The sequence below is a fragment of the Sus scrofa genome, chromosome 6 (genome assembly GCF_000003025.6).
Source record: "Sus scrofa isolate TJ Tabasco breed Duroc chromosome 6, Sscrofa11.1, whole genome shotgun sequence".
NCBI classification, from domain to species: Eukaryota; Metazoa; Chordata; class Mammalia; order Artiodactyla; family Suidae; genus Sus; species Sus scrofa.
Window position 1 is genome coordinate 48,813,095 of NC_010448.4, and position 13,367 is coordinate 48,826,461.

At 55.0% G+C, this 13,367-nt stretch overlaps 1 protein-coding gene across 2 annotated transcripts; it reads left to right on the forward strand.

Annotated features, from left to right (window-relative positions):
* On the forward strand, nt 69-13,367 carry SHKBP1 (SH3KBP1 binding protein 1). Of its 2 annotated transcripts, XM_021094397.1 has the most exons (18): nt 69-214; nt 447-500; nt 626-671; nt 769-842; nt 1,136-1,194; nt 1,419-1,499; nt 3,215-3,376; nt 3,457-3,547; nt 3,637-3,827; nt 5,048-5,163; nt 5,895-5,982; nt 6,103-6,219; nt 8,953-9,123; nt 10,172-10,327; nt 10,727-10,823; nt 11,997-12,175; nt 12,714-12,828; nt 12,949-13,367. In XM_021094397.1, the coding sequence occupies exons 1-18, from the start codon at nt 129-131 to the stop codon at nt 13,178-13,180; spliced, it is 2,115 nt and encodes a 704-aa protein (XP_020950056.1). In that variant the 5' UTR covers nt 69-128; the 3' UTR covers nt 13,181-13,367. The 2 variants fall into 2 exon arrangements, with proteins under 2 accessions (XP_020950056.1, XP_020950057.1); XM_021094398.1 differs by lacking the exon at nt 1,419-1,499.

Genomic DNA, 13,367 nt, shown 5'->3' on the forward strand with positions numbered 1-13,367 from the left:
CGACAAGTGAGCGCATTGCCCAATCGCGGGTGGCTCCAGGAGTCTCCGGCCCAATGAGCACGCGGTGGAGGCGGGGGTGGGGTGCACACCCGGAAGCGGGTGCTGGCCGGCCGGCTCGCCCGAGGGCCATGGAAGCCGCGGCCCTTGCAGCCGACGGGGTCCCTAGTCGGGGGCCTCCCGGCGAGGTGATTCATCTGAACGTGGGAGGCAAGAGGTGAGTGTAGGAGATTCTCGAGACCCTACTCTCGGCGGTGTGGAGCGAGGTGGGAGTACCCGTCTCTCCCGAGGGGAATCCCTGTCCATCAAGGATTGCTCCGCCCTCTGCTGGAGGCGCGGGAGCCTGATGGGTGCTGGAGGAGCGAAGGGAACTCACCCGGTCCTGGGATTAGGGCCTCATTCGCCATCCTCTCTCCATCATCTCGCGTCCTCTCACGGTCCCCGCACAGATTCAGCACCTCTCGCCAGACTCTCACCTGGATCCCAGACTCCTTCTTCTCCAGGTGATTGGGAGAGCGAGTTTGGGGTGGGGGGTGGGAGGACAGGGTACGGGGAGACCTAATCTCCCCCCATGATACACACACCGCGGCCCATGACACCCGCTTATCATCCCCCCACCCCCTTGCAGTCTTCTGAGCGGACGTATCTCTACACTGAAAGATGAGACTGGCGCCGTGAGTAGAGCAAGAATTGAAAGGGGCGGCCGGTAGGAGGAGGGACAGGATCCCCACTTAGCCTTGCTCTTTGCCCCATCTGTCTTCTTCCCCGCAGATCTTCATCGACAGGGACCCCACCGTCTTCGCCCCCATCCTCAATTTCCTGCGCACCAAAGAGCTGGACCCCAGGTTGGCATGGAAGATAGCGGGGAATCCCGCACCGTCTTTACCCCCTGAGAAGTCTCATCTTCTCCTCAGAATGTTCACTTAAGCACCTTGATCATATTTAAATTATATGACCTTAGAATTCCCCTCAAACACACACATTTTCACTGCCCAAATCATCTCTCCTTAGAATCTTGATCCCATCAAAATTTGCTACCTCTTAGGGTTCTCTGTACAGTTTTTAAAACTCCATCCTCAGAATTCTTTGCCCACTCCCACTCCCCAGAGCCTGACCCCTAGTCGCTTCTATTACCCAGGGGTGTCCATGGTTCCAGCCTCCTCCACGAAGCCCAGTTCTATGGGCTCACTCCTCTGGGTAAGTGGGGCCCCCTTAGCATCCTCTTCTAATAGAAAACCAGCTCTCTGGTGGTGCTCCCTCTTTCCCCTCTTGAAAGAAGGTTGGGTTAGAGATGAGAGCACTGGATTTAATCCTGGGTCTCAGAAGAGTGGTGGTATTCTGTGGAGAAAGAAATGGAGGAGGGGAAAAGGGATCTGTCTCAGTGTTCCCCAAGTCCCAGCCTTTAGGTCCTTTTGTCCCAGTTCGTCGTCTGCAGCTTCTGGAAGAGTTGGATCGATCTTCTTGTGGAAACGTCCTCTTCAATGGTTACCTGCCTGCACCAGGTGGGAACTACTAAGGAATGGAGAGAGTGGCTAGGGCTCTAAAGACTACATCTCCCACAAGGCTGCAGCCTGTGGGCACCTGAGCTGTGAACCCTGAAACACTCTGGGAGTTGTAGTTCTTTTTTTTTTTTTTTTTTTTTTGTCTTTTTTCTATTTCTTTGGGCTGCTCCCACGGCATATGGAGGTTCCCAGGCTAGGGGTCGAATCGGAGCTGTAGCCACTGGCCTACGCCAGAGCCACAGCAATGCAGGATCCGAGCCGCGTCTGCAACCTACACCACAGCTCACGGCAACGCCAGATCCTTAACCCACTGAGTAAGGGCAGGGACCGAACCCACAACCTCATGGTTCCTAGTCGGATTCGTTAACCACTGCGCCACGATAGGAACTCCTGGGATTTGTAGTTCTAAATCAGATGCTTGGCCTGATGCTGGGAAAGGAAGTAGGAAACAGCATTTCCAGTGAGACACTGGGCCAAGCTACCCCCTGGAGGTGCCGAAGCAGGCCCTAGAGCCTGATGGGAGTTATAGTCCAGGTGTGATTTCCTTGTAGAGAGGCTTAGGGAACACTGGTGTCCTTTGTATGAAGGAGTGAAATATTTAAGGAGAGTTATTGACTATAATCTCCGTGAGACCTTGGAGCAGCCAGTCCACTGGCCATGGAAAATATGCCCCACTGGTTATTGGGAAGTGTAGTCCACTAGGCTTTGCTGATTTGTAGAAGGAACAAAGCAGGGAAAATTATCTGCCTAACTGTTATTTCCCTAACTTGGTCAGTACCTACTACCTTCATGAAGTTTGCCACATATGAAGACCTATCGTCCTCTTAACTTAGTTTGACCCTGGTTTTTTTGTTTGTTTGGGTTTTTTTCACCCTGAGGTGCAGCAGCTTGATGTGGGATCTCAGTTCCCAGACCGGGGATTGAACCCAAGCTGCAGCAGTGAAACCACTAGACCACAAGGGAACTCCTGACTCTGTTTTTGTTTTGTTTTGTTTTGTTTTAATTATTTACATAGAAATTTTCTATCACTATCTTTACACTACAAATAAGTAGACATGAAATAAACCCCAAACATAGCAGTGAGATTAAATTCTGGGAGTTCCCGTCATGGCGCAGTGGTTAACGAATCCGACTAGGAACCATGAGGTTGCAGGTTCGATCCCTGCCCTTGCTCAGTGGGTTAACGATCCGACGTTGCCGTGAGCTGTGGTGTAGGTTGCAGACGCGGCTTGGATCCTGCGTTGCTGTGGCTCTGGCGTAGGCCGGTGGCTACAGCTCCGATTCAACCCCTAGCCTGGGAACCTCCATATGCCACGGGAGTGGCCCAAGAAATAGCAAAAAGACCAAAAAAAAAAAAAAAAAATTCTGGGTAGATGCTGTTGCCTGCCAAGGCGACAGGCGTTTCTTAAGAGGAAAGATTAGCACATATTGAAGAGGTATCAACATCATGGCAGTACCAAAATGATTCTTCCTTTGTGATGGACTCAAAGGGAACTGAAAATGGCATAGCTGGCCGTGTGATTCAGTGGTATTTAATGCCCTGTCCCTGGACCACCTAAATTTTTTTTCTCTGGGAGCCAATGTTATCCAAGTGGGAAAATCAGTACCTGGCATATTTTAAAAGATTATTGGCATGGCAATTACTACAGTTATCAAAACGATTGTTGTTCTGCCCCTTCTCCCCGCCGCCGCCACCGCCGCTGCCGCCACCGCAGTGTTCCCAGTGAAGCGACGGAACCGGCACAGCCTGGCGGGGCCCCAGCAAGCAGGGGGACGCCCAGCCCCTGTTCGACGGAGCAACACGATGCCCCCCAACCTGGGCAATGCAGGGCTGCTGGGCCGAATGCTGGATGAGAAAGCCCCTCCCTCCCCATCAGGTACGTTTCTGTCTCACAGGAGCCTGGGGCAGCCAGTGGGCTGCCAAGACCCTGCCCTGACCCTTGCTTTTCCTCCCAAGGGCTACCAGAGGAGCCAGGGATGGTGCGCCTGGTGTGTGGACACCACAACTGGATCGCCGTGGCCTATACCCACTTTCTTGTCTGCTACAGGTGCTCAGGAGGGCAGGGGCAGGAGGCCTAGAGCCCTGTTGATGGGGAGGGCTCAGGGTGAGGGCTGACGATGTCCCCTAATCCTCCAGGCTGAAGGAAGCCTCCGGCTGGCAGCTGGTGTTTTCCAGTCCCCGCCTGGACTGGCCCATTGAGCGACTGGCACTCACAGCCCGGGTGCTCGGTGGGGCTTTGGGTGAGCATGACAAGATGGTGGCAGCAGCCACAGGCAGCGAGATCCTGCTGTGGGCTCTGCAGGCAGAAGGCGGTGGCTCTGAGATAGGTATGGCCCCAGGCTTTTTCCAGAACCCTTGGCCCTTTTAGAGTTCTACTCCAATCTGTGGCCTCTTAAAACAGCCCACCCAGGAGTTCCTATTGTGGCATAGCAGAAACAAACCCTCCTAGTATCCATGAGGTTACAGGTTGGGTCCCTGGCCCTGCTCAGTGGGTTAAGAATCTGGTATTGCCACAAGGTGTGGTGTAGCTTGCAGATGTGGCTTGAATCTGGTGTTGCTGTGGCTGTGGTGTAGACCAGCAGGTGCAGCCCTAAAAAGCAAAAAATGAAAAAACAGCCCACCCTGCACAAATATCACACCCATAAGACCTCTTTGGGCTCTTAAGATGCTCTGGCCCTTTCTGCATCCTGTTATGATTCCTTGGTCCAGTAGGAAAAACCCACCCATGTACAGCTGTTTCCTCCATCAGAATTCATTGCCCTTCAGAGTTCCCGTTGGGGCGCGGCAGAATCAAATCTAACTAATAATCATGAGGTCGTAGGTTTGATCCCAGGCCTCATTCAGTGGGTTAAGGGTCTGGCATTGCTATGAGCTGTGGTGTAGGTCGCAGATGTGGCTCAGATCCTGCATTGCTGTGGCTGTGGTGTAGGCCAGCAGCTACAGCTCTGATTCAGCCCCTAGCCTGGGAACTTCCTTATACCGTGGGTGTGGTCCTGAAAAAAGCAAGAAAGAAAAAAAATGAATTCACTGCCCTGGAGTTCCCTGTTGATGCAGCGGGTTAAGGATCCAGCATTGCCCCTGTTGTGGCTTGGGTCACTGCGTGGCATGGGTTCAGTCCCTGGCCTGGGAACTTCCACATGCAGGTGTAGCCAAAAAAAAGAATTCACTGCCCTGTTACATCTCTTTGCTTTGCTAGAATTCATGTCAATAAAATCCCAGAGCCTGTTAGAATCTGTGTTCCCATTAGAAATCCGACTCCTTAGACTAATCTGTTCTCTAAAAAAATCTTAATCCCCATGAGAATCCTCTACCGCCCATAGACGTTTTTGTCTTTGGTGAAAGTCTCAGCCGTCTTAGATTCCACACCCCATTAGAGTCCCACCGCCCATCTGGCCCATTTGTAATCCTCTGTAATTCCTCCTGGAATCCTCTGTCCTGTAAAGATTCCATGACCCCGTTGAATTCTCTGGCCCTTGGAGTTCTGGCTGCCACCCCTCTTTTCCCCCATGAAAGGGGGTCCTAGCTGAGCCCTCCTTGCCTTCTGCAGGAGTCTTCCATCTGGGGGTGCCCGTGGAGGCCTTATTCTTCGTGGGGAACCAGCTCATCGCCACAAGCCACACAGGGCGCATCGGGGTGTGGAATGCCGTCACCAAGCACTGGCAGGTCAGGGCGCTGGCCAGCCGGTCTGTCTCTTCCCCAGTGTCCAGGGAGGGGTTCATTTCTACCCCACTCAATCGGGAGAGAGCCAGAGAACCCAGCACTGGGCCAGGTCCAGGGGCAGGAAGAGGTGGTAAAGACCTGAGGGGGATCCGGGAGGCCTTCCTGGAAGAGGCGCTGCCAAGCCGATGTAAGGGATGGTGGCTTCGGAAAGGAAGCAAGGATTCTGCAGACACTGGAGGGGGGAGCTGGTGAGGGGAGACAGTGTAAGAGGCAGAAACCCAGGGAGCGCTGTGCAAACAACCGTCATTCTCTCTGCACCCACCCCAAGCTATGCCCAACAAGTAAAATAACAGCAACAAACACTATTTTTCTCCTAAAGTATGAGTGTTTGGGTGAGAGAGACAGACACGCAGAGAAAGGAGAGAGAAAGAAATGGAGATGGAGAGAAACAGACAAATAGAAACAGGAGGGAGTTCCCATTGTGGCTCAGCAGGTTAAGAACCCGACTAGTATCCATGAGGATGCAGGTTGGCTCCCTGGCCTCGCTCAGTGGGTTAAGGATCCGGCATTGCTGTGAGCTGTGGTGTAGGCTGGGAGCTTTGGCTCCAATTCGACCGTTAGCCTGGGAAAGAACTGGAGCAGGGAGGCGAGGGCAGGCCAGGAGGGGGGCACTGCGGAGGCCAGGCTGGGGAGGGCCTCCATGGCCACCGCCCATCCCGCCCGCCCCGCCCCAGGTTCAGGAGGTGCAGCCCATCACCAGCTACGACGCGGCCGGCTCCTTCCTCCTCCTGGGCTGCAACAACGGCTCCATCTACTACGTGGGTGAGTGGGTGAGCGGCAGCCTGCACCCCCGCTGCCTGAGCGCCTCCCCTGGGAGTGGGAGAGGAGGGGGAAGGCTTCGGTACTTAAAGAAACCCACTCTTTCCTCCCCGCCTGCCCCAGATGTGCAGAAATTCCCCCTGCGCATGAAAGACAACGACCTCCTTGTCAGCGAGCTCTACCACGACCCGGCGGAGGATGGGGTCACAGCCCTCAGTGTCTACCTCACCCCCAAGACCAGTAAGCTGGGACTCAGCTCCTGCCTCAGCCGTCAGCAGCCAGCCCTGGCCCCCACCCGCTGCTCCCTGCCCATCCCTTGTGTAGCATGACCCAGTGAGATTATTGAGAGGGAGATGGATTCAACTCATTTAGTCATTCAACAAACACCGAGCACCTCTTACATGTAAGCTCTGTTCCAGGTGCTCGCATGACGGGCCTCTCCACCAGAGCCTAAACTGATCCTGAGGAGTTGATCTCTGTGTGCCTTTCCCATTTCTGTGACGAGGGCTTGAGGCTTGCATGTCTTACGGTCGACAAAGCCAAGTTCTCTGGCCTGGGACAGTCTCTGTGGTCTGTTTTCTTGATCACCAATGCAGGGAGACGGATTGATTTTTTTTGGTTTGTTTTTATTGAACTCTAAGTCCCATACCATAAAATTAAGATTTAGTAGTTTTTAGTAAACTCACATGGTTTTGCAGGCATCACCACTACCTCATTCCAGAATGTTTATCACCCTAAAAAAAAAAAAAAAAAAAAAAAAAAAAAACCCAGGCCAGTTAGTAGGCATACCCTAGCCCTCCCCGCTGACAGCCCCTGGAAACCTCTAATCTGCTTTCTCTCTCTGTGCATTTACCGCTTTAGACATATCTTTCTTTCTTCCTTTCAGTTTTTTTGTTTGTTTGTTTATTTGTTTGTTTTTGGCTTTTTAGGGCCGCACCCATGGCATGTGGAAGTTCCCAGGCTAGGGGTCAAATTGGAGCTGTAGCCAAGGGCCCACACCACAGCCTCAGCAACATGGGATGCGAGCCATGTCTGCAAGCTACACCACAGCTCACGGCAATGCCAGATCCTTAATCCACTGAGTGAGGCCGGGGATCGAACTTGCATCCTCATGGATACCAGTCAGGCTCATAACCTGCTGAGCCACACGGGAGCTCCTGGATATTTCCTATCACTAGGATCATACACTATGTGGCCTCTTGTGTTTGACTTTCTTCAATTAATGTGTTATTTTGTTTTGTTTTGTTTTCTTATGGTTAGTGCTTTTCAGAGCTTAAGACATCCATCCCTACCCTCAGGTTGTGAAAATTTTCCGCTGTTTCCTTCTAGAAACTTTGCAGTTTTAGCTTTTACATGGAGGTCTGTTCCATTTCAATGAATTCTTATGTATAGTGTGAGGCAGGGGTCACGTTTCTTTCTAGCTGGAGTAAATTACTTATTTATGTATTTATTTGCTTTCTTAGCTATTTAGTCCTTTCTTCCCCACCCCCTTCCTCACCACGTGCCACTGTTCTGTCATGGGCAACATACAGCTTTCCATTGTTATGTGTCTTTGCCAAGTGAGTGCTATGGAGCTATGGACATGTTTTTGAATTGTGTAAATGGTATTGGTACATATCCCAGTTTGTAGATCTTACCTCTGTCCATCACACCCTAGATTAAATATCTACCCGCCTTGCATGTTGTTATGCATAACCCTAACCCATTGCTTTTTTCTTTTTTTTTTTTGGTCTTTTTAGGGCCGTGCCCGCAGCACATGGATGTTCCCAGGCCAGCGGTCCAATTGGAGCTGTAGTCGCTGGCCTACACCACAGCCACAGCGTGGGATCCGAGCCAAGTTTGCAACCTACACTAAAGCTCATGGCAACACCGGATCCGTAACCCACTGAGCAAGGCCAGGGATCAAACCCCCATCCTCAATGATGCTAGCTGGGTTCATTAACTGCTGAGCCACGACGGGAACTCCTAACCCATTGTTTTTAACTCCTGCACAAAATATTAAAACCACATCTTACGCACATTCCTTGGATGGTCCAGGAGTTCTCATTGCGGCTCAGTGGGTTAAGAACCTGACTAGCGTCCATGAGGATGCGGGTTCAATCCCTGGCCTCACTCAGTGAGTAAAAGATCTGGCATTGCCGTGAGCTGTGGTGTAGGTCAAAGATGCAGCTCGGATCTGGCATTGCTGTGCCTGTGGCGTAGGCCCTCAGCTGCCACTCCAGTTGGACCCCTAGCCTGGGAACCTCCATATGCTACAGGTGGGGCCACATTAAAAGAAAAAAGGGGGAAAAAAAAGATGGTTCATTAAGTTCCTGACAGTTACCACCTATCTCTTCCCCTGCAGAAAGCTGGCAAGGTAGGGAGTCCCTCAGGTACACTGGGCTGGGTTTTCTTGTCTTGCTTTCTGTTTATATGTCTCTTTCCAGGTTTCTCTCTTTCTCTTTCTATGTCAGTCTCTGCCTCTATAACCCTCCCTCTGATTTGTTTTTTCCATCCTCAGTTTCTTTATTTTTCTCTCGCCTCAGCTTTCTTTCTTTTTCTCTTTCTTTCTTTCTTTCTTTCTTTCTTTCTTTCTTTCTTTCTTTCTTTCTTTCTTTCTTTCTTTCTTTCTTTCTCTTTCTTTCTCTCTTTCTTTCTCTCTTTCTTTCTTTTTACCATGCTTGTTGCATGTGGAAGTTCCTGGGCCAAGTATCAAACCTGAGCCACAGCAGTGACAATGCCAGGTTCTTAACCCCTGCGCCACCAGGGAACTCCTGTCTCTCTCGGTCCTCATTTCTGTCTCTGACCCTCTGCTCTGTCCCTCTGCCTCCCACTCCTCCCTCCCCACATCCGCCACCTTGTTCTCTCCAGCTCCCCCCTCTTTCCTTACTTTCTGGCTTTGGGTCGGTTCTTTGTTCAACTGTCTCTTTCTCTCTGCCCTGGTTTGGTCTCTCCATGACCCCGTCCCTCTGTCCCTCCTCGGCCCCCCACCAGGTGACAGTGGGAACTGGATTGAGATCGCCTACGGCACCAGCTCGGGGGGCGTGCGCGTCATCGTGCAGCACCCCGAGACCGTGGGCTCGGGGCCTCAGCTCTTCCAGACCTTCACCGTGCACCGCAGCCCCGTCACCAAGATCATGCTGTCGGAGAAGCATCTCATCTCAGGTGAGCCTCGCCCCGCTTCCCCCGGTGCCCTCTCCCCACAGGAGGGACAGCTCAGCTGGGAGCATGAAGCCTGGTAGACGAGTCTTCCCACTGGGGAGGGACACTGTGTGGGGAGCGGCCCCTGGAGAACTCCATGAAAGGGCCAGTCCAGGGATGGGTGCTTTTGCCAGGAAGAGGGGGGAATCCAGCAATTACCAGGCACAGGGGAGACAGTGATGAACAAGACAGGCCACGTCCCTACTGTCGGGGAGCTGATGCGCCAGGGGGAGCAGCAGGCAATAAATCAAGAAAAATACAAACCACCCTCCAGCAGTGCTGAGGTCTATGAGTAAAAACAAAGCTGTGTGTGAGGCTAGAGAATGTCGGGGTCACTACCAGGTTCCAGGGAGGCCTTCCTGAGGAAGGAGCTTGCAAGAGAAATGAGCTGTGCAGATCGGGGGGACAAGCATTCCAGGCAGAAGGAACAGGCATTGCAAAGGTTCTGAGGTGGGAGGGTGTTTGGAATGTCAGAGGAGAGCAGGGGGCCCCCTGTGCCTGGAGAGTGGAGGGCAAGGAAGAGGGTAGACGGTGATGGGGCAGGTCAGTGGGACTCGTAACCCATGGAGAAGACTTTGCCCTTGACCCTGACTATGATGGTGCCGGGGGCAGGGGGGTGGGAGGGGCTCTGAGCAGAGGAGGGCTGTGACCTGATGCGGGTGTTCACAGGGTCTCTCTAACTGCATGAGGGGACAGACTCTGGGGACAGGATAGGAGCAGGAAAGCCAGGGAGGAGGCTGCTGCAATGATCCCGGCAGGAGATGGGATGGACAGGGTGGCGGGAAGGGGACAGGGTAAGGTGCAGTCAGGCTCTGGGTTGATTTGGAGGCAGAGCCAATGGGATCGTTGCCTGTTTGGAGTCCTGGGGAAGAGAGAATTCTCCGAAAGGGAAGAATTCAGAGGCGCCTGAATCTTGACACCTCTGAAAGAGAGTCCTCCCGGGGCTCAGGAAAGTGACGCAGTGGTGGCGCCATGGCCGGGCCTGACCTGCAGCTGTCCCCTCACCCCTCAGTCTGTGCCGACAACAACCACGTGCGGACGTGGTCTGTGACTCGCTTCCGTGGCATGATTTCCACCCAGCCTGGTTCCACCCCGCTCGCTTCATTCAAGATCCTGGCGCTGGAGTCGGCCGACGGGCACGGCGGCTGCAGTGCTGGCAATGACATCGGTGTCTACTAGCCCCTGGTCCCCTACCCTGCAGTCCCTGCCTGATCTCCATTGGCCTCCACTGACCCCTTCCCTGACCCCGGTAGACCTCCCTTGACCTCCCTTGACCTCTCTTGACCTCTGTTTCCTCCCAGCTGCTCCCATTGAATTCTGTTCCCCCAGTGATTCCTACTGACTGCGCCTGAGCTGGGCCCCTGCCCCATCCCTGCCTGAACTCCACTCACCGCTGCTGCCCCAACCCTCTCTGATCTCCCCCAACTCCAGCAACCTGGGAATGGGACCCTGGTCCCAGGGGCTGGGGGACATTCATCCGTGGGGAAGGGGGCAGAATCTTGGGGTCTGGAGGTCCCAGGGACACCCCCCCCTGCCAGCCCTGACCGCCCCCCTCTGCCTGGCCCAGGCCCCTATGGCGAGCGGGATGACCAGCAAGTGTTCATTCAGAAGGTAGTGCCAAGTGCCAGCCAGCTCTTCGTGCGTCTTTCATCCACTGGTCAGCGGTGAGGACCGTCCCTGTCACATGGGGAGGGCGGTCAGGGGAGGAGGCTGGGTGCCAGCTGGGTCACAGAGATCAGAAGGGCATCCCACCCAAGGGGCACCGCAGGAGCAAAGGCTGGGAGGCATCACAAGCCTAGACTTAGGGGCTGGGGGCTGAGCTATCAAAGGTGTGACAGGTGTGGATGAGAATGAAGCTGGAACAACTCCAGGAGCTCATGCTGGACCTTAAGCAAAGATCGCCCAGTGTAGTCAGGACCAGGGGCTAGGGGTCAAGGCCGAACTGGGAGAGGGACCAGAAGCTATAAGAGCCTAGAGGCAGTGCTTGCTCCAGCCTGGAAAGGGGGTGGAGAGGGACTCCAAGCAGAGAATTTGAGGATAAATAGGAATGAACAGGAGGGAGTTCCCTCTGTGGCAGAGTGGGTTATGATCCAGCTTGTCTCTGTGGCATTGCCGTTTCAAGCCCTGGCGCTGGAACTTTCATATGCCATGGGTGTGGCCAAAAATGGAAAAAAAAAAAAAGAATGAGCAAGAGAAAGGACGGAGGGGGAAGGGTGCGCCCGGCAGAAGGGACAGCATGGGCTGAGGCTGGAGGGGCTGCCTGGGTAACCAGGAGGTGCACCCGGTTGGGGCCGGGGTGCTGGAGCAGAGAACTGGAGCTTGGGGCTGCAGAGGGGCAGGGCTGTGTCCTGGGGGGCCAAGGCTGCTCCGAGGATGCAGGGGAGGCCGAGGGCCCCGGGGAGGAGTCTGGGACAGGTGGCCTGGCCCGAGAGGGCAGGGCTTGACCAGGGCCGGGTTGGGGGGAGGGGTCTGAGGGGGGAGAGGCGGGAGCCAGGCAGCCGGCCATGGGGAATGCTAGGCAGTGAGGGGGGCCCCAGGATGAGTCTCAGGCCCTCCCTGAGACCGGAATAGGGAGGGGAAGAGGTAGAAAGAGGGAAAGAGCCACACGGCTGGTACGAAGGGCCGGGGACATCCAGGAGGCCGCTGGCCCCGCAGGGGCTGGAACCCAAGAGAGTCGTTTTGAGAGAGATGGAGAAGATGGGTACCCCTCTGAGAGGCAGCGACCGAAGCCGGAATGGTGGGAACCGAGGCCTGGGGTGGGGTGTGAGGACCAGAAGAGGGACCAGGCCAGGCCCCCGGGGCGCTGAGGTGACTCCTCCTGTCCCCTCCCTGCTCAGGGTGTGCTCCGTGCGCTCTGTGGACGGCTCGCCCACCACCGCCTTCACCGTGCTGGAGTGTGAGGGCTCCCGGAGGCTGGGCTCTCGGCCCCGGCGCTACCTGCTCACTGGCCAGGCCAACGGCAGCCTGGCCATGTGGGACCTGACCACCGCCATGGACGGCCTCGGCCAGGCGCCTGGTACTCCCAGCCCCAAGCCCCACGCGCTCACTCTGAGCCCCCTCCTCAACCTCCTTTGTTGCGACCTCCCTCCGCAAACCCTTGCCCTCTGACCCCTTTCTCTGTCCCCCCAAACCCCTCCTTGCTCTTGCTTTTGAACCCTTCTCTGAGTTCCCATCATGACTCAGCAGTAACGACCCCAACTAGTATCCATGAGGATGCGGGTTCGATCCTTGGATCCCTGGTCTTTGCTCGATGGGTTAAGGATCCAGCATTGCCGTGAGCTGTGGTGTAGGTTGCAAACTCGGCTCAGATCCCCAGTTGCTGTTGGCTCTGGCATAGGCTGGCAGCTACAGCTCCGATTCGACCCCTAGCCTGGGAACCTCCATAGGCCACAGGTGTGGCCCTAAAAAATAAATAAATAAATAACCCCTCTTAGCTTCTGCCCTTGTCCCTTGACCTCTGCCTCTCTTCTCCTATCCTGACCTCAATTTTTGCCCATGACCTTTGTCCCTTGGCCTGTGACCCTTGCTCTGACCCTGCTTCTTTGCCCTCCCAGCAGGTGGCCTGACGGAGGAAGAGTTGATGGAACAGCTGGAACAGTGTGATCTAGCCCCGCTGGCTTCCTCGAGGGGCTCTCTCCCCAGCCCCTCACCCCGAACCTCTCTCACCAGGTAGGCGAGACTCCACGTCCCCTTCTGAGTGATGGAGGAGAGGGCAGAGCGGGGTGGCCTTGGGCGAGTGGGGCCCAGCCCCACGCTGGTGACCTGCATCGACACTCCTGTCCCCCTCAGTCTCCACTCGGCCTTCAGCCACACCTCCCTGTCCAGCCGCCGTGGGAGCCCGAGCCCCCCACAGGCTGAGTCCCGGCGCCGTGGGGGAGGCAGCTTCGTGGAACGCTGCCAGGAACTGGTGCGGAGTGGGCCGGAGCCCCGGCGGCCACCCACCCCAGCTCCCCGGCCCTCTGCCAGTCTCGGGGCTCCCCTTGCACCCCCCAAGATGAAGCTCAATGAAACTTCCTTCTGAACACAGCTGCCATGGTGCCTTGGGATACCCAGGTCCTGGGGGACTCAGGTGCCTCCCCTGCTTCCTGTCAGAGACCTGGGTTCAGGGCCAGGGCCTCCTTGAAGTGGTTACTGTTACAAGGTCCCTAACCGTCTCCTTTTTCTGGAGCCAAAGTCACCCTTCCCTAATAAAGTTCGCACTGCCAACA